At 41.3% G+C, this 19,172-nt stretch overlaps 1 protein-coding gene across 2 annotated transcripts in view; it reads right to left on the reverse strand.

The window, feature by feature from the left end:
- Positions 1-629: 629 nt before the first annotated feature.
- Positions 630-19,172, reverse strand: part of cyth3b (cytohesin 3b) — a 28,653-nt gene continuing 10,110 nt past the window's right edge. The window contains exons 1-13 of one of the 2 annotated variants that reach the window (XM_034219905.1): positions 14,919-15,162; positions 12,081-12,163; positions 11,568-11,632; positions 10,316-10,382; positions 10,051-10,169; positions 9,559-9,639; positions 8,706-8,818; positions 7,429-7,577; positions 6,899-7,010; positions 3,721-3,797; positions 2,846-2,917; positions 2,526-2,680; positions 630-1,107 (exon numbers count right to left, since the gene is read on the reverse strand). In XM_034219905.1, the coding sequence (XP_034075796.1) occupies positions 1,035-1,107; positions 2,526-2,680; positions 2,846-2,917; positions 3,721-3,797; positions 6,899-7,010; positions 7,429-7,577; positions 8,706-8,818; positions 9,559-9,639; positions 10,051-10,169; positions 10,316-10,382; positions 11,568-11,632; positions 12,081-12,163; positions 14,919-15,138 (1,386 nt within the window). In that variant the 5' untranslated portion in view covers positions 15,139-15,162 and the 3' untranslated portion in view covers positions 630-1,034. Of the gene's footprint in view, positions 1,108-2,525; positions 2,681-2,845; positions 2,918-3,720; positions 3,798-6,898; positions 7,011-7,428; positions 7,578-8,705; positions 8,819-9,558; positions 9,640-10,050; positions 10,170-10,315; positions 10,383-11,567; positions 11,633-12,080; positions 12,164-14,918; positions 15,163-19,172 lie in introns of those variants that run through there. The other variant, XM_034219906.1, reaches the window with a different exon arrangement.

The following is a 19,172-nucleotide window of genomic DNA, read 5'->3' on the forward strand; positions in this document are numbered from 1 at the left end:
GCAAGGTTTAATCTCAAGCATCGGCAAAAGCTCCTTTTCTACTCAACTAAAATAAAAGTATGCACTTTTCAAAATTCTCTGCTCCATGTAAATAAAAATAAAAGATCAGCCCAGCTGACTCAAGACTGTAATGCGGTGTTAGGAACCTAAATGTAAGCCACCGCTGTTTTCTGAGGTTACTCCCAGCAGGGCTTCAGCCATGGCACCGGGAGAGAAGAATCCAGAGTGAGATGACATGGTCCGGGTGAGGTTACGCTGCAATGATCCACCCACCACCTCCCACATGTTTACATCTGTCTCCTATTTCCACCCTTTATAGTCAAAACGTCTCTATTCATCCTCACATTCCATTCCCTGTGTAGCTGACCATGCATCTGAACTCTAATTTTGAATGACAACAACTTTCTCATAAAGCACAGTGGAGGTAACGCATCACTTACATAATGTAGACTCTGCGTGCATTGATATACACACACACACACACACACACACACACACACACACACACACACACACACACACACACACACACACACACACACACCACACACACACACACACACACACACACACACACACACACACACACCACACACACACACACACACACACACACACACACACACACACACACACACACACACACACACACACACACACACACACGCACACATAATATTAGTCCACATGCATGCATGTGCACCTGAAACATGGCAGTTGTGCTTTAGAGAGACCTACAACATGTGATGGCCATGAGAGGGGGAGGTAGGGGGGTGTGTATGAGATGGAGGAGAAACAAACTGGCTGTTGGTTGTTCATGTGTTGCTCCAGGCAAGAGTCCACACATTTGAGTTTCCTGAAACTCTGCTGTCCCCTCAGCAGTGGGGTGTCTCCCCAGCAGTGCACACCGTCCAGGGGAGAAACTGAGGTTCATATCCAGGGTCTTTTTTTGTGTGAACCAGCTTTTCAGCGTGTGTAGTTTATGTGTGGGAGAGAAAGATGGAGGAGCTGGAGGTTGAGAAGATTGTCCCTCTTCACTTCTTGTTGGCGATGCGTCTCTTCCTGGTGGCCAGCATGTCGTAGAAAGGGTCTTTGCTGATGCTGGCCCTGGAGAAGAAGCCAATCAAAGGACAGTGATGAAATAAATAATAAGGCCACATGAGAGAAGGGACTCGAGCATCTTTGATATGGAAATGTAGGCACATTTATACAAACCCCTGCCTAAACTAGATCAAAAAAATAAAAGTTTGTGCAGTGACCTAGTTTGGTTTCCATGGTTTCTGAAGAGGAACACCCCCCTCCCAAGTTTTTTCTTGGTACTCCGATCAGCTGGAACATCCTCCAGAACTCATAATAAAAACACAAACACTCCTCCCGCTATTCTGCAGGTCTGAATTAGGGCTCAAGATTATTGGCTCTTCAGCATTCTCCCGCTTTTTAAGATGGAAAGCCAGCGCACAATGAGAGCAAGTGCGTCAGGAAGCCATTTGGGCTCTTCTGAGGAGCCCAGTTTCACGGCTGCTCAATCCTGTTAGCACCAGCACAGAGCAAGAAAAGGCTCAACCCCCCATTGCGGATATCTCAGATTCTCTTTACAACGCCACGCGCAGAAGAATGAGTTTGTGATTACTATCCCGCTCTTTCGTAATGCTCATTGTCCATTTGCAGAACCCAATTTCATGAAACAAAAACTCCTCTGTGGAGTAAGGCTGCTGTGACTAATTCCAAACAACATTCCCTCTATTTCTGTCTTTACAAATATGTAATATATCTAATGGAATGGGACAGAATACTTTTCTTTATGAGTCCACTGTTTCCATCGGTCCACCATAATCTGTGTGTTTGTGACTCAAGCATGCCGATACACCTCTGTGATCATCTCCACTTAGGGGTAAAGCATCATTTCCATATAACGCCTTTTATCTCCCAAGATCCTTTTGGACCCCTGTGGAGAAGCACAAGCTGCAACTCGTTATCCTCGGAGGATGCCAGTGCGTCAGCCCAGTTTGGATCTTCCTCTCCTGGATACATTTACTGGGTTTGCTGGCTCACCCCTGGGCTGCTATAAGCAGTGACTAATCCCACAACGTTTCCCCAGCGAATACTCACTGAGAGTATGGAGGAGGGGGGATTGCACTATATTACAGTATACAAGTGTTCTGTTCTGCTGAGCCAACTCTCTTTGACATTGCACCATCTTTATGCAGGCGATTACAGAGCAGCATTTAGGTCACCCACAGCAAGGTTAATATTCCTGAGAGCCGCAGTATGTATGGTATCTGACAGGAGGAAACATACCTTTACTGTTTCAATCAAAAGCTTTTAATGACATGTTCAGTATATAAGTCAGTGTATTGTCTGGATCCTTTTAGTCCAGATTTGATTTTGGGATGCTCAGGTGGTGAACATGTTTTTTTTTACTTGAGCTTTTGAGAAAGGTTTATTTCTATAGTTAATATTTGTATAAAAAAGAAAAACATATTAATGTCAAACATTTGCTTTAAGTGTGCTTGTGCGAGTCTTACTTGATGGATTTAATCCACTCCTCTTTCTCTTCTGGCGTGGGCGCTGATATCCTGTACACCACGTGGTTTCCCTCGACGACACGCCCATCTGCCTCCGTCTTGCAGGCTTTGATCACCTGGCCCTTGTGGTTAGGTTTATAGAGCTCGAAACAGTTCTGGAGAGCGGACAAAGAGAAGGGCTTTGATTATGTAATACTGTTAGAGTTGACAGCACACTGACCAATGGCTGTACTTTAGACATCCAATGAACACTATAACAGAGGAGAATAGACTCTTGACATATGATCTACAGGTGAGCTCTTTAAAGAGGCAACACTCACAGGTTTCCTGGGCTCCTCCACCTCCCTGATGCTCAGATTCTCCAGCGGGATAATCCCACGAGGCTCTTTGTCCTAAAGGAGAAACGTGGAAGAAGAAAAACAACCAAGTAAATACAAAAAGAGAGTTTAATAAACGACAGAAAAAAGCAAGCAATCAAGAAAGAATATCAGAAAGGTGGCATGGATGAAAAAATAAGGAATCTGACTAACAAAAGGAAAGATGAAAATAGAGCAGTGGAAAAAGGATAAAATCATATGTGACATGTTTTGCCAGCATGGAAATCAACCTTGCCCCCCCCCTCATCCTCCTCTTATCCTTGCTGCTCTTTAACGGAGCAGATAATGTTTGTGTGGAGCAGTCAGACCAGAGGACGGGACATAATGATAGTGTCCTGCAGGATAATACCAGGGTAGAGAGAGGACAGTGCTGATGTAGCAGCTAGCGGGGACACACAGGCAATGATAAAGGGCTTCAACGAGGCACATTTACACTTATTCTTACAAAGTGACACGGATAGACAAATACCAACTCACAAGGGGACACTATAAAGACAAAAATGCAAATGAAAACACACAGAGGGCTGATCCAAGTACTTTTTGGGGGTAATTTTCCACATGTACTGGGGCATTATTAACGTCAACTGACTAACATCAAAGCATTGCTAAACAGGCTATCGGCAGGTTAAATCCCCTTGTTTTACACAATATGTATTACAATACAAGTGTTTGTTATGGCATCCCGAAATTCAGAATCGTCCCCCCCATCTGGATTTGGAAACCCCACAATATTCATTACATTTATCTTCTTCAAGTCATCATCTTTAGAGACCCAGAGAGGCTCTTCACAGATCAAAACATAATCATGCAACACTCACAGTTGTGTATTCAAAGTAGTAGAGGCAGTTGTCAGTCAGGATGAACCACCTTCGCTTCCAGGTTTTCACTCGGCCCCCTGACAGGAAGAGGAAGAGGAGACAGGAAGTCACACAAATGCCACAGTGACAGACTGGCTGTCTCCCATCAGGAAAAAGAGCCGGGATTTGACACGCAGTAACGAAGCCCACCACCATCCACTCGGTTATTTTGTATGCATTATATAGATCTTATGAATTATTACTTTATGTCTTTTTTTTTCTAGCACAGACCGCCTGCCCTGTTATAAACCATGAAAAAGACCAAACAAAGCACTTTAAATAACTGCTTCAACATGTTTGTTCATTAGCTCACTGCTATAATTGAATTTCCTGTGTAAGAAAGGCTGCTCCACATCAACCACATGATCCTGTCATGTGGCGATTAGACACACATTAATACTTAAATGTGATTAATGCCCAGGACACGCCATTGAAGCTTGAAGTTTCAACAGTTTATGTATCTATGCATACGACCAAACCTTCACATAAAGGAGGGTTTCATACTATCAAACAGTTTAATATTGTGTGCTGCTTTTTTGATTTTATGATTAGGTTGGATGTGCAAATGTCAACGTGCAATAAAGAGAGGGTCACTTTCCAAAGTATACAGGCAAGACAGTTTAGAGAGAATGTAATAGTAGGTGACTACAATCAACCATCACTATCTCTTCTAACTTGCAGCTTTGTTAAATGATGACTCACGCAACTGATACATTATTGCTGACTTTGCTTATTCATTTTTAAAAGCAACAGGATGAAAGCCCATTGGCTGTAAGGAGCGGTGAGCAAACAGCACTTGATATGAACCTAATGCGGCACCTAAAGCACCCCTGAAGGAGCACACATGTAGACATATAAGCCCAAAAACACACACACGACACCCCAGAGCAACGTGTTGGTTTCTGCAAACTACATACAAAAAAAAGCAAAGACTGAGAGCGATCGCTAATGTCCAACAAGTTGGTTTGAAGCGGGATTCAGCCTCTGGCAGTGACTGCAGCGTTAGAGGAAAACAGAATTTGCTGACACTGAGGAAGCTTTCCTGGTGGGAGATACATGTATGATGTGTGTGTGCATGTGAGCTGTGAGAAATACAATCTAATGCTAAGTTTACAAACTTGAATCAAAACATGCCACAAGCACTTTCTGATAATTTCCTGTGAGCATGCTTTGACCTAACATTCCTGATTAGTTATTCTCAATACTAACCACCCCTTACGGTCACAACACTTTTCACTGCAGCATTTCCTTCCTGTTTTCGTGCCTCCTCACATGAGCCTATGGGCCACACATAATTACAAAGCCGGGTTTCCTAACATTTCAATAGACTCTGGGTATTGAATAAGCGTGGCCAAATTTCCGCTCAGTGTACAGAGATTTGCTAAAAAAAAAAACCTGCATTTAGTCCTTCACATCCTCAAGGGTTTATTTTTAGCGAGTTAAATTATAAATATTATAGCGAGAACTGGTGCGGGAAATGGCTCCAGGGAGGAATTGTACTAGAATGTAATCATGTTAGGCCTGTGAGCCACAATGGGGCTATTTGCATTCGTACTCACTGGTATGATGAGACTAAAGAGACGCTACACAGAGTGAGAGGAATGTGCAGATCGGAGCCAGGTGTGTGTGTGTGTGTGTGTGTGTGTGTGTGTGTGTGTGTGTGTGTGTGTGTGTGTGTGTGTGTGTGTGTGTGTGTGTGTGTGTGTGTGTGTGTGTGTGTGTGTGTGTGTGTGTGTGTGTGTGAATATAGTAATAAAACTGATCACCTGCAGTGCGTTTGCACTTTAACCTTTAACGAAATGTATCCTGGCTGTTAAACAGTTTTATGTTCACAATATATCAATCTCTAACAACGATTAAAAGTGTTAAATTAATCTCTTTTATGTGGTGTGAGAGCAGAGCGAGGGAGCGAGGTCCAAATCAAAAACATGTGTTAACAAACTGGAAAAAATGGCCAAAAAAAACTATTACCTCATTAGGAAAGCATGCAACCACATCTTAATTACTGGCACATATAGAAAGCAAATAGCTAAAGCATGTGTTCCTTCCCAAAGTACATTAGGATAATGTCGATGTGCACGCAATCAAATCATGCCTGTAGCTTTTTGTCCACACATACTGTCAAATGTTTTGCGGTGAGATACGCACAACTTATACATGAATATCCTAGTGTGAGGTGGTGTAGGGCAAGTGAAAAGCATGTAACCTTGTTTTACTGATGTTCAGGCTACAGTTTCTCATAGATAAATCTTCTTTAATCAACACCAACTGGTCAAGGCAATAAACAACCCAGAGTCACTCTCTGTAGGTTCCCACCAGACTCTACTCTGTGCACTCTGTTACTGTAACACTCATAACTGCACAACAAAGCAGATAAGAACTAATGTAACTTTGAATACAAGGGACAAGAATGCAAATCTTTAAGGTTAACATAAAAAAACTAATGCACACGGAGAGCAATAAGGGCAGTGGAAAATAATGCATGTAATTTCCCCGGTTCATTTCGATCACCTCCAAAGTTTATTTGGTTCTTATCGCCTCAGGCTAAGCCTTTCCATCACATGTCTTAGAAATCGGGCAAGTAGCTTTCTTTAATCCTACTGTCTGACAAACAAAGCAACAAAGCAAAAAGATAACCTCCTGCTTATAATAAAACAAAAACCATAACAACAGCAACTGCTTGAGTGACAATATATATTTTATTTATATTTAAATAAGTTCTGGAACTTAGTATAGCAGAAACACGGCAACTTAAAACATCATTGAATGTGTGCATAAGTGTGTATCCGACTTCATATGGGTTCATAAATAAAAATACTGTACACCCAATGAGTTTTATGCATCTAGACTTAAAAAATAAAGTTTAGTACGATCTTGCAACAATTGTTTTGAAGTGTATGAATTGTATCTTTCTCTTCAACACAAAATGTTATGATCTGTTTTATTTCACTGCATTTAAAACAGGATACATCACGTTAGAGAGCATGAGTGATATTTACCTCACCCTGTTGTGAGAAAAGAGTCACAGTTGTAATGAGGATAAGTGGGAGAGTAACAAAATAAAGTCATCCAGGATGTCTTTCACTCAGCAGGGGGAATGTGCAGAGACACAAACACACACACATACATAAGCACTAACCTAATTTAAGCAGCCAGCCCTCTCTGTCTGGGTTGAAGAATGTGTGCGTCAGGTCATTCCCATCATCCTCTGGGATCTTAAAGGGTTCGCTCTTGATGCTGTCGAATAGATTCTGGACAGACAACAACAAAAACAAAAACAAGGTGCATTAAAGTTCACATTTACACTCCCAGACTTCCTCTAACTCAAAACATTCAACCTATTCCTTAGATGAATGACTCTGGGAGCTTTAACAAAGTGTATTTTTCTACTTATAACAAACCAAGGGCACTTTGGTAAAGACATCAGCGTACACTATGTGTGGATGGATGAACTTGCTTGTATGCTCTTTTTCTTTGAGAGATCACAAAAGATTATTTGCATCAGTATCGGGGGAGAATATGCAATTCTGCTGAGCTGCAACATCTCAATGAGTGAAGCGTGACTCTCTGCTTTGCAAAGAGAGAAATTCCTATAGGTTTATTTAACCATGCGGGCTACATTGGATACATTTGTCATAGCTAACAGACTAATAAAGTCAAAGCTCTTACCCTGAGTAGGTCCTCTGGGAGGTCTCCCCCCTCATTGATCCCTCTGTTCATGGAGATGAAGCGCTCCACGGGGGGCTTGTCTCTGACGTTGGGATTGTGCAGGCTTGTGTTCAGCATAATGATGGCAAATGATAGGACATAGCAGGTGTCTGTGGAGGTAATTATACAGTATGTGTCATTGGGAAATATACAATACAATGCAACCCTACATCTGTGTGTGTGTGTGTGTGTGTGTGTGTGTGTGTGCGTGCGTGCGTGCGTGCGTGCGTGCGTGCGTGCGTGCGTGCGTGCGTGCGTGCAAAATCCTGTGTGAATAGGATTTCTCTTCTGTTTAAACTAGTGATCTTTTGTCACTAGGTCTATCTTAAATACGTGAGCTCTACAGTGGAAGGTATTTACCTTGTTTATTATAATGGTATTGAAATTATGGCAGAAATGATTTGTGATTTATTAGACAGAAATCCATCAAAAGATTTCTTACCACAAGTTAGGACTCTGCCTAATAAAAAGGAGAGTTTAATCAACAAAGAGCCCCCTATTGGAGCCCACCAAGGCATTTGGAGGTCTCTGCAGTCATGAACACACACCCAGACAAACACACACAAATTCTTGTGGGTCCACATCATAACTCATGCTAACCATCGTCAATCCCATCCACACACTAACCGCCCCAGTAAGCATCACTGCTCTGTAATTTATGACCCTGAGCCATCGGTCCTGAGAGATGACCAATAACTAAGTCAGGGTGTGTCACCACTGCACCACATTAATATTCATGACCTGAGCTGTCACCCACGTCCTCTTCAAGGCTCCCCGCGGACGGTATACACAGGAGCAGCAGACTTTGTGCGAAGGGCCGAGACGCCACTAATGACCAAATTGACCAGTGATCGATTTCATTATCACTGCAGGAGCCACGGATAGTGATCACACTGCGATTACTGAGGAAGCTGCTAACTATGCTGCAGAACAAAGAAGTTTACGACTGTCTACTGTAGTTATGATTCTCTGAATGCAGATACCTATGAAGTCAGAAGGTGTTCATATTCTGCAGTGTTTAAAGAAGAGTTTCTAGGGTTATGGACACATGCTAAAGATGTACGAAGCTTGAACAGGTCCAGATGTCTAGGTAAGACAGACAGTCAGAAACATTGATCTGAGGCTGAGGTGGTCTAGCTGGCCCATATTATTTGTTCTGGACTGTCTACAGTAGCTGAGTCTGACTGATGTGTCTGCTGCAGTGTGTGTGTATGAGAGTGTGTGTGAGTGCCTGGTACCTGTGGACTGGAAGACGCCAGGATTACATTGGCAGTATCTGGATGCAAACGCCTCCATCATACGATCAATCTTCTGGGCTTCGCCAGGAAGTCTGAAGCTCCACAGAAACTGCCTACAACGGCAGAGACAGAGAGGGATAATGGAGTTACAGATCATAATAAAATATGATGAAAATCATATTTAACAATATGTGGATATTCAATGAAAATTAAAAAATCCCACTGAACAGTAAGCTGACTTTCTTTACATTGACTTTAGAAAGAGAGTGTTTGTGTTTAAAAAGGTTTTTAACATTAAACTGAATGATTTGGCTACAACATAAAAAGCCTTTTTTTACTGACTGTTAAACAGGAAGTTGTACTTTCCAAAACAATGTTATGGAAAGTACTGCCTGGTTCATTTCATATCAAAGTTAATGTTAAGTCACACATGTAAAAAGCATTTAAATCAACATCCGATTCATAGTCTATGAATACTCAAATAAACATAGAAAGCTCACATCGGCCATAGTCCATCAACTGGACAATTGGTAATGTGCTAATTAAAACAAAATGTAACAAAACAATTCCTGAAATCATAAACATTGCGAGAAACCAATGCCATCATACCCTTCATTTAAAATGAGACCACTGTATTGATGCAGTGGGAATGCCAATGCAAAGACTAATAATATCTGCAAAGAAGTTGTCATAAATCCCCTTCTCAGTTAGATTATTTGACTATGCAGATTATTGAACATAAAACTCAAACAGGACTTCCTGGATCACATTTCATTTTCTCTCCTGCAGCTTTAGGAAGACACCCGCACCTACATTTCCTCTAACACATTTCTCCATTTGGTCAATAACTCACCGTAAGGCTTGTACGAGGTTGAGGTCTGCAAACTCATGAAGCTCCACAAACGCCTGGAGGACCTTGAGGTTAAAGTCATCCCTGGAGGGTCACACATGTTTAACCATTTACACTCTTTCCATTCAAACAGACACAGAAAAAACAGACACTGCACGATAAATACGGGATTCATTTCAGAAATGAAGTTCAGTGATTTCATAGGTTTTGGGGATTAAGGTAGAAAGTAAATGCTGCCATGTCACAGCACCAGTGTCAGACAGAAAGTCCCTGTGTTTGCAGGCTGCATGAAATCCCAGTTGTTTATCCCCATTGATTCCCCTTCGATAAGAACCACATGTCAGCTTAGTTATTTTACTGGCACCATCTCCCGCCGCTGCTCCGCTCCATAAATCCAGACCACCAATTTCCTGGAGCTTTATGCCCCGGTCTAAGCACATGCAGGGCAGATCTGACAGAGAGAGGGAAAACATTGACAAAAACTGGAGAGCTCACCGTTCCCCTAAGTAGTCCCCGATGACTGTTTTGTTGAGCCCCTCGCCTTTGTAGAGGAACTGAGAGACGTCCTCTGGGGTGTGCTGGAGAAGATCGTTCTCCAGAAGAAACTGGATCCCCTGTTTTAAAAAAGAAGTGCACACTTGCACTTTAGTTTCCTCTTTTGGTCTGTTTTAATAGACCTGATGGATGGCTAAGATATATTAAAGTTTGATTCAACAGCAACAGTCTTATTGATTTGAACAATTATTCATTTAGGGCAAACCTTTTTAGGGTCCATATTGAACTTCTTCCTCCCCATGGCGATCTGTTTATTTCTTTGTGTTGTCTTACTGCAATAAGAAACACACAGAAACATATATTTAATGACAGTTAAGGGTGTGGTACCCCCAGGATGCTTTGTTTGTTGAATCGGTCACTTTAGGGTGGGTTCATCCAGGATGTTGCATAAGTGACTTTGTTTATCTACTACTCTTTCAACAAAGACTGAGTACAGTGGGTTAAACCTGAAAAAAAGATAAACGTGACTGCATGTGACTCAGCATCACCTCTGCAGTTTAACACATCCTGCAGCCATTTGGATGTTGCTCTTCTTTATAAACACATTTTGCAAGCAGCCCTCAGGGAAATCCCCACTTTTGTGTGTCGGTGCATGCTCCCTACGCTTCCTGTGTGCTCAAAATAGCCCAAAGCCCTTTGCCAGCTGCACCTGAGACACAGCCTGACACACGGCCTCACTCCACCTCATCAACCAATCGGATGAGAGCCTTTGAATACAGACTGTTTGTCTAATGTCTAGTCAAGGGACTGTCCCACTTCACTCCTCAAACAAAGAGGGTTTAACAGACAGACATACACACACACATACAGGGGACAGGTGTGATAGTAAGGCTCCAACCAGAGCAAAAACATTGTTGGCTTTGAAGAGCAATTGAGGAGGCAATATAAGAACATAATGGACTAGTAATGAAACATTTGGTCAATAAATCGATCAAATCTGACTGAAACAAATCCACAACATTGACAATAGTTAATTATTGGTTTAACTCAAGCAGTCTGCCAAACATTTGTTGATTCAAGCTAATCATATGTGAGGATGGGTTAATTTTCACAGTTTAGTTTTGGAGTTTCACACTGTTAATCATGAAAAAACAAACAAAGTGAAGATATCCCCATTGGCTCTGTAAAATAATGATAGCTGGTTTTTCACTATGATATGACATTTCACAGAAAATAAGAATTCTGATAATTGATTAATTGTTTAAGGAACATTTCTAGCTAAAACGGCAAAAAATGTGCTGGTACATGTGCTTGCTGATTGATATTACTTTCGGATTTATTTCATTTTATATAATATTTAACTGAACTTATGAGGGTGTTGGCAAAATGAATACGTCTGAATATGTCCTCTTGGCTTCGGGAAATTGCTGTGGGCATTTTATTGATAAAAACCAGTAATCTAGTAATCAAGAATATAATCAGCAGTTATAATGATGATACAAATGTAAAACACTCACCTCTCCCCCACGCAAGTAAGCTGCTCAATCTCAGTCATTACCTCGGAAATCTCAAACTTCAGCCGCTGCAGAGAAAGATACAAAAAATGAACGACTATGATTTGAGCTTTAATAATTCTAATAAAAAGACAGAGGAAGACACCATAAATCTAGCAGCTGCTTTGAAGAGGTTCATCATGTAAAGGTTACATACCATTTAAGGGCATCCTAATGACAGCTTTCCTTATAATTAGGGCTGGGTGATTTGGTTTTACTCAATATTACACAACCATAGTAAGATAGATAGATAGACAAGGATTATCTGGCATTATAAGATGATGGACAGTTGGGAGGCTTAAGTCTTTTCTGATATATGGACAAAAACACTCATACATTTTTTTTAACTAATGTTTAATGCCAATAACTTTGTTCAGTATTGCATCATGTATGTCTTCAGACAACACAATTTGATAATAGCACCCAGTCCCTACCTACGATAACAAAGAAAAACATCATGATTGGACCGTTACTCACTTCAATATCATCAAGAAGCTCTTTTTTCCTGCGTCGTATGTTCGACAGCTCATCTCTTTCCTCCAAAGACAGGTCCTGGGGTACTGGAAAATACAGGGAGAAGGGAAAATTAAAGAGCATGTGTGAGTATAAGAGAGGGAGGGAGGTGCACATTTATGAGGATGGATTACATTAATTCACCTTCCAACCAGCCAGTCAGTCACGGGGATTTAGTGCATACCTGCATTACTCATGACCTGAATTAATACACTAACAGAGGAGTTCATACACTCTCAGGTAAGTTAGTAAAGGGGAATTCAATACATAACAATGTTTCCTAATGTATATTTTGTTCAATGGCAGGTGGATTTAACCAATTCTCCAATCATACAGTAAAAAACATTATAATCTATTAGTGTACAATACCAGTTCTACTTAAATATCGTCTCAAAGGTCTGACTGGAAAATCTAAAGTTTTCTGAAAGGCCCGTCATTTGTCGTCTCAAGACTTTGATTATTTGTATGGTTGGACATTCTTTTTTCAGAGCGAAGTGCTGACGACATTATGTTGAGGCTCAGATCACGGAAAGAAAGTCTAAAACAATATATTGACATATTTTCACCTCAACCTAAGAGTAGTTTATTGACACGTACAGCAAATACTGAGCAACATTATTATTATGGCGCTATTTTTGGTCTCCTCCCACAACATATTATTATGAAACACCTATACATTGTTTTCACAGTGTCATTATGAAGGATATGTAAACATTTGTATTCATGTCTATTCACGGCACAGTATAAATATAGAGCAGGTGTTAGAAAAAACCATATAACATGTAGTTTCTCATAGCAATTATTTTACAAACCAAATGAACCGACCGCTGAGCATCTGGTAAGGCCCGGCCGCCCCCTCAAATATTGGCTTTCTGATAGTCTCTGGTCGGCCCCTCATCTGGGGTAATTAACCCTTCAGAGAGAGCGCGGCACACATCACACAACACGCCTGATTTACTGCACGAGCACACAAATACTGTATACACAGGTGACTACACAATACACACGCCATGCATATAGAATGTTCACTTCACACACAGCACAGTATTTATTCTACACTACGGGTCCTTGGGTCTTTCATTTAACCGTGCCACGTCAACTCCCCCCCCCCCCAGACCCCTCGGAGGACCTCCCCCTCTCTCCTCCGACACATCAGAAAACAGCAATCCATTTGAGAGTGAGCTGACAGGAAGTAGGTCATTTTCACATGGAGCAATACCAGATTGTGATTCTCCAGTGCCGTTTCCCACACACACACACACACACACACACACACACACACACACACACACACACACACACACACACACACACACACACACACACACACACACACACACACACACACACACACACACACACACACACACACACACACACACACACACACACACACACACACACACACACACACACACACACACACACACACACACACACACACACACACACACACACACACACACACACACACACACACACACACACACACACACACACACACACACACACACACACACACACACACACACACACACACACACACACACACACACACACACACACACACACACACACACACACACACACACACACACACACACACACACACACACACACACACACACACACACACACCTCCAACCCCAGTGCTTGAAGTGGGGGAGAGAGCAGATTCTAATCCCCCAACTGAATCATACCGCTAAGCAGCTTTGCAATTCAGACGATTTCCCCCCGTTGTTTCCCATCCCAGTGTAAATAATGGAAAAAGAAAAGTAAAGTTATATCCTCTCCATTGTTTATCAATCTACTGCATCTCTCTCACACTTTTTGAATCCTCCCCTCTGCTCAGTCTTGCTCTGTAAAACAAAGTGACTATTAGGTCTATTAGGTTATTACATTGTGAGAGCTTGGAGCTCATGTTATCACAGAGCAGCAGCCAGTGAAGAGAGCAGGGATCCAGATGGCTGTGTGTGATCATCTCTCTCTCACACAGCACTGTATCTACCGACTTCAAAAAGATGAAATAGGAGAAGACAAGCACAGGAGGAAGAAAGAGAAATACTCTTAAAAAGATGCTAATGCAATATAAAGACCATGTCTACCAAGTATCGTGCAGTTGAATAATGACTCACCCTTCATTTGTCAAGATATATAAAAAAAGGTTATTATACTGGCAAGACTACAATAAAGAAAAGTTATTATATGATAGATCCATATGTTGTAAATGCTCTTGATGGCAGCTGACATAATTCCATCCCATATAGACTGATCTTTTGTCATTTTTGCCAAGTGGCAGTAGAAGTGGAAGAGAGGTTGTTGCTACTGTGTGGGTGGATCATTTGGATGCACATTTCCCCTTTGTGGGACGATTAAAAAGGTACTCTGATTCTGCAAATGGTTTTGCTTTCCTTACATTTTTCTCTTTAATTTTTATCATTTTTTTATTCTATAAAGTGTGATTGCATATAACGTCAAAGGAGAGATGTGATTAGAACAGTATTTGTCCGTGGAGGCATGACGTTGACGTTTCAAATTGAGAAAAAAAATGTATGTGTGTTCAGAGAAAAGATTAAAAAACAGAAAGATGTAGCCTACTGTTTTACTGTGTGAACACACCATTACTTTGCATTTGTGTGTAAGAAATGTCAAATTCCAAACAAGGTCCATTTGGTATTTGTTTAGAAGGTTTCAATCATATCACACAATCGTTTCAGCAGATTTGCCCATTTTGTGTACATCATTATCAAATACATGTGTTCATGATGTATGTGTGACTATTTGGGAGTCTTAGCATCTTACATTGCTTTTCCCTTGTCTTTGCAACACATCTTTGTTCTATGGACCCCGTCTGTGAACCGTCTGAGGAGTTGAATAGAACACAAAAGAGAGAAAAGTTGTTAAGAGGCAAGATCTGCGTGTGAAAGAAACAAGGACACAAAAGGATGCTCTCAATGCCAAACTGCAAAGAAAGGGAAAAAGTCAAGAGTGATGAACGAACAGATACCGGCACTCCAGACATCTTCACACTCTCTGCCTCGGTTGCTCTCTTCCCTTGGCTTCAGTTAAACAGCCTCATAAAGCAGTAATTGTAGAGAAAAGAGACCCTGCAGGCAACCTGTGATGCGCAACAAAAACCTCCTCCATCCCTCCTACTCTGAAAGAGCTGGCCTGGACCGGAGAATGATTGTCTGAAGAGACTGAACCTGTTTTGGGTAATAATTCCTGCGTTGTGTGTGTGTGAGAGAGAGAGAGAGAGAGAGAGAGAGAGAGAGAGAGAGAGAGAGAGAGAGAGAGAGAGTGTGTGTGTGTGTGTGTGTGTGTATGTGAAGACTTCTACTGTACATCCGAGACTGGACATCTCATGCATTAAACATGAAAGTCTAGGAATGTAGAGTGTGTGTTTCTGCGTGTGTATTTCCCTAGAGAGCAGCCCTCCTGATAAAAAAATTAAATAAAAATCTATTTTAGGTTATATACAAAGACTCCATGCTTAACCCCAGGCACAGCCACATAGATTACCAATGCAACACCACTAAACCTTCTATATTTAATATTACCCAGGGGGCTGATGTTCCATTGACAATCAATATATAATCATAATAGTTCAAACTTGCATGTTTAGCCTTTTTAACCCCAATAGGTCTGACAGCACGCATGGATGAGCAAGTGCCACTATGCAAGTTTCATTCAGAGCAGATTCATCAAAGGAAATGTCATAAAATTGTAACGTCCTATTTCTTATGTAACAATGCCCTTTATCCCTTCACCCGGTAATTTATAACGTGTCAACAACATATCATTAAAGAACACCTATCATGCTATATTTGAACAATATATTGTAGGGCCATACCTATATAAAGTATATAAATATAGTTTTTTTTTCAAAATACCAAAAAGATCCTGCACTTTAGCCATGCCTCATTTCGCTCTATTTGCTCTTTCCAGCGCTGTTTTTGCAGGGGGCTGATTCTGTGATCTGCAGCTGACCACGCCCCCCTGCAGGAGAGGGGAGCGTGCTCTGAGATCAGCTGCTGGGCTGCAGCGGGGAGAAGAGGGGGAGAAAAAGAGCTCTCCGTCCACCGTGTTTTATTCTTATAGAAGTAAGAAGAGAAGTAATGGGGCAGAAACCCTCCTTTTTACGCAGCGGTCCAGACATAGACATCAAACGGCGACACATATTCAGTTGCCAATTACTTTTGGCATTAGGGCAGGGATATCTAGATACTTTCCAAGGTTTGACATAATGAATTGTGCTACTTTTAAAGCAAGCAACGACCCAAGCCAGGACCAGCTAGGGTCAACGTCTGATACGACAACACAGACATTCAAGAGTTAACAACCAAGTGAGATGAGATTGACTTGAGTAGGAGTTAGTCTGAAAGCAGTTGATTGCTACACAAACAAGGGATTTACAGGAAAGCGATGCCTGCATATTTTACTGTTTGTGCTTATATCTCATTGATCAAAGCTTCTCTGTTCAGAAATCACTGTCTAGCCACTTGAGGCAATCAGTTTCAAATATTGCAGGAAGTAATACACAATATAAATGTAATCCTTTAACTCTGCATTATACTTTCTGATCCTGGTCACATGATAAAGAAATACAAATATTGGCTCACAAACAAGGCACATTATAATATCAAAGTGCAGTAAAGTAAACATTTTCATCCTTCAAGTTATTTTGTATCCCATGACTAATTGTAACGTTTCCTGCCCTAGACAGTCATAAAAAGGAAACAGATCACATGCATAATGATCCATGCCACTGATAACAGAGGCCCTGTTTCAGCTCAATTAAGTTCTTTGTTGGAGTCACTGATCACTGTCTCGTTACATGTTAGTCTGTGGGAGAATCCTAAAGCCCCAGCTACTGAACACTGCTCAGGATCCTGAATAATACATGACTGCCCTGTCCCAGTCCACAGCTACTGTCTAATGCTTCTGGAGATACTGGAGAGATTGGGATCTGACTGACGTGACCCACAGGCCTTTATTGGCAGATTTCAAAATCTAATGACAAAACGGCTTTGAAAGTAATGCCTTTCCAATATCCTTTGCATCAAGGTCAGTGGAAAGGATGGTTTTGCATACTGATACCCCTGTGGTGTTGGGTCATGTTTGCAGAACAGTCAACTTAGAGAGTAATGAAACTACTTTAACATGGATGCTCAAGCTTAGAGTAAACACAGAACCCCAAAAAGCCCAATTCTCAAGTATTTTGACACAAGCCTTTCTTTGTGCAACTCCACTTTAAAACAGAAAGCAAAATATGGATTTGCAGAGAGCTGTGAAATATTGTATGTTTTGTTCGTTTTTTTGTACATCTCAGGCGAGACTCTATCTACAACATTGTCTGTCCAAAAGCTTCATCATTAGCAAAATATATTTTGAGATTTGATGGAGCAGGGTGTTCTTGTTAGTCCTTTTATTAGAGATGTGTCTGTTATTTGTGTTTTTAGAGTGTGTCAGGATGGATCCTTCCCGTAACAATAGCAACGGAGCAAACATGAGCAGGGCAGAGGCTGTTCCCACCGCAGGATAATTAGAGAGCACTTACACATGTTCACAGCACTAGATTGTGGCTTGGTTGCTGCATATGTGTGCAACCCTGCCGAGTTAAGAGTGATGTAAGAAAGCCAGGTTAAGTGTGTCAGAGTCGGTGAAACACTGACAAACAAAACTCTAACATTCACTTAAGTGTAAACCTTGTTTTGTTACACTGGACTGCAGTAGAAATAGAAAATAAGACAGCTCGTACGATTCCACTTTCCCCAGACAAATTCGTTTTTTATGCCCTGAAGGAAATACATACCACATGCCATCAGCAGAAGTGTCTGTGTCCTTCTAATGGTCAGTGCTGTGTGTGTCAGTAGCTTAAATGCTGTTAGAGCTTTTAGCAGCTTGTTTCCCGCTTGTGTGCTTGTGAGATTGCGGCTGCTGGGTGTGTCGTAATTGTTTTTCCCCCTCGGCGTTACTCCTACTCACAGCTTTCAAGCATGCAGACACACACACACAAACTAGAAACACACATACACACACACAGTACAAACACAGACACACACTTTGACAGTTCCTGCCTCTTGACAGATGACAGTAGTGGAATGGAAATAGCCCACATTCCTCCTACTGCAAGCCGCCCAGTCTGGTCTAACCAGCTCTCTATACACCTCCTCCTTCAGCAAAAAAAACCGCGTTGCTCCCTTGCTTCAACTGTCTTCTTTCTCTTCAGACACCCACATAGATCCAGCAGCTCTTTTCCACCTGGAGAAGAGTCACAACTAGCAACACTATCAAAAGTAACCTATTCCTTGTGGGTGCTGATGCCAACAATGATGGGTTTGGTCCTGCATTTCACCTCCCAGAGCACATTGCACTCATTTTAAAAATACAATCCACTCACCTTAAGAGCATCAGCTACACTTTTATGAGGCTGGAGAAGCATCCACTCCAGTCCACAGTGCTCAGGTTACTGAATCACTTTTACACTCTCATGAGGTTTCATTCCTCATTATTACAAACATTAGCTTTTACATCAGTGACTGTGTCCTTTCAATATCGTAATAGGTAGTAAATCAGGATTGTCTGCTAGTCTACAACTAAAAGAAACTGGGGGAAAAAATATGAATCTACGGTGATTTCCTGCAAAAGGAAGACAGATCTAATCCATTATTGTCACTATCTTCCAAGCAGTTCTTCCTTCACATTAGTAAAGACTGACAACACTGGGCTAGTTACCCATTTGCCTCATGATTCTGGCTTTGATAACATTGATTTTAAAGATGCATAAAAAACAATTTACGTCTTTATTTTGACAGTATAACAGATGTCCACTATCGGAATTTCATGACCAGCCAAACCAAGCAACATAATGTTTCAATTGACTCAGAAATTAATTGAAAATATTGGGTGCTCTTTAAAAGATTGCAATCTCTAGTTTTTTTTTACATTTTTCTTTTACTTTTTGTTAGGAATGTTATGCAAGAGACGTATTACTTGTGGGACCAAGATCAAAAATAATAGAGCTGCTCGAGCTGCTTTGAGCTAAATGCTAAC

This window comes from Gymnodraco acuticeps, unplaced genomic scaffold (genome assembly GCF_902827175.1).
Source record: "Gymnodraco acuticeps unplaced genomic scaffold, fGymAcu1.1, whole genome shotgun sequence".
Classification (NCBI taxonomy): Eukaryota; Metazoa; Chordata; class Actinopteri; order Perciformes; family Bathydraconidae; genus Gymnodraco; species Gymnodraco acuticeps.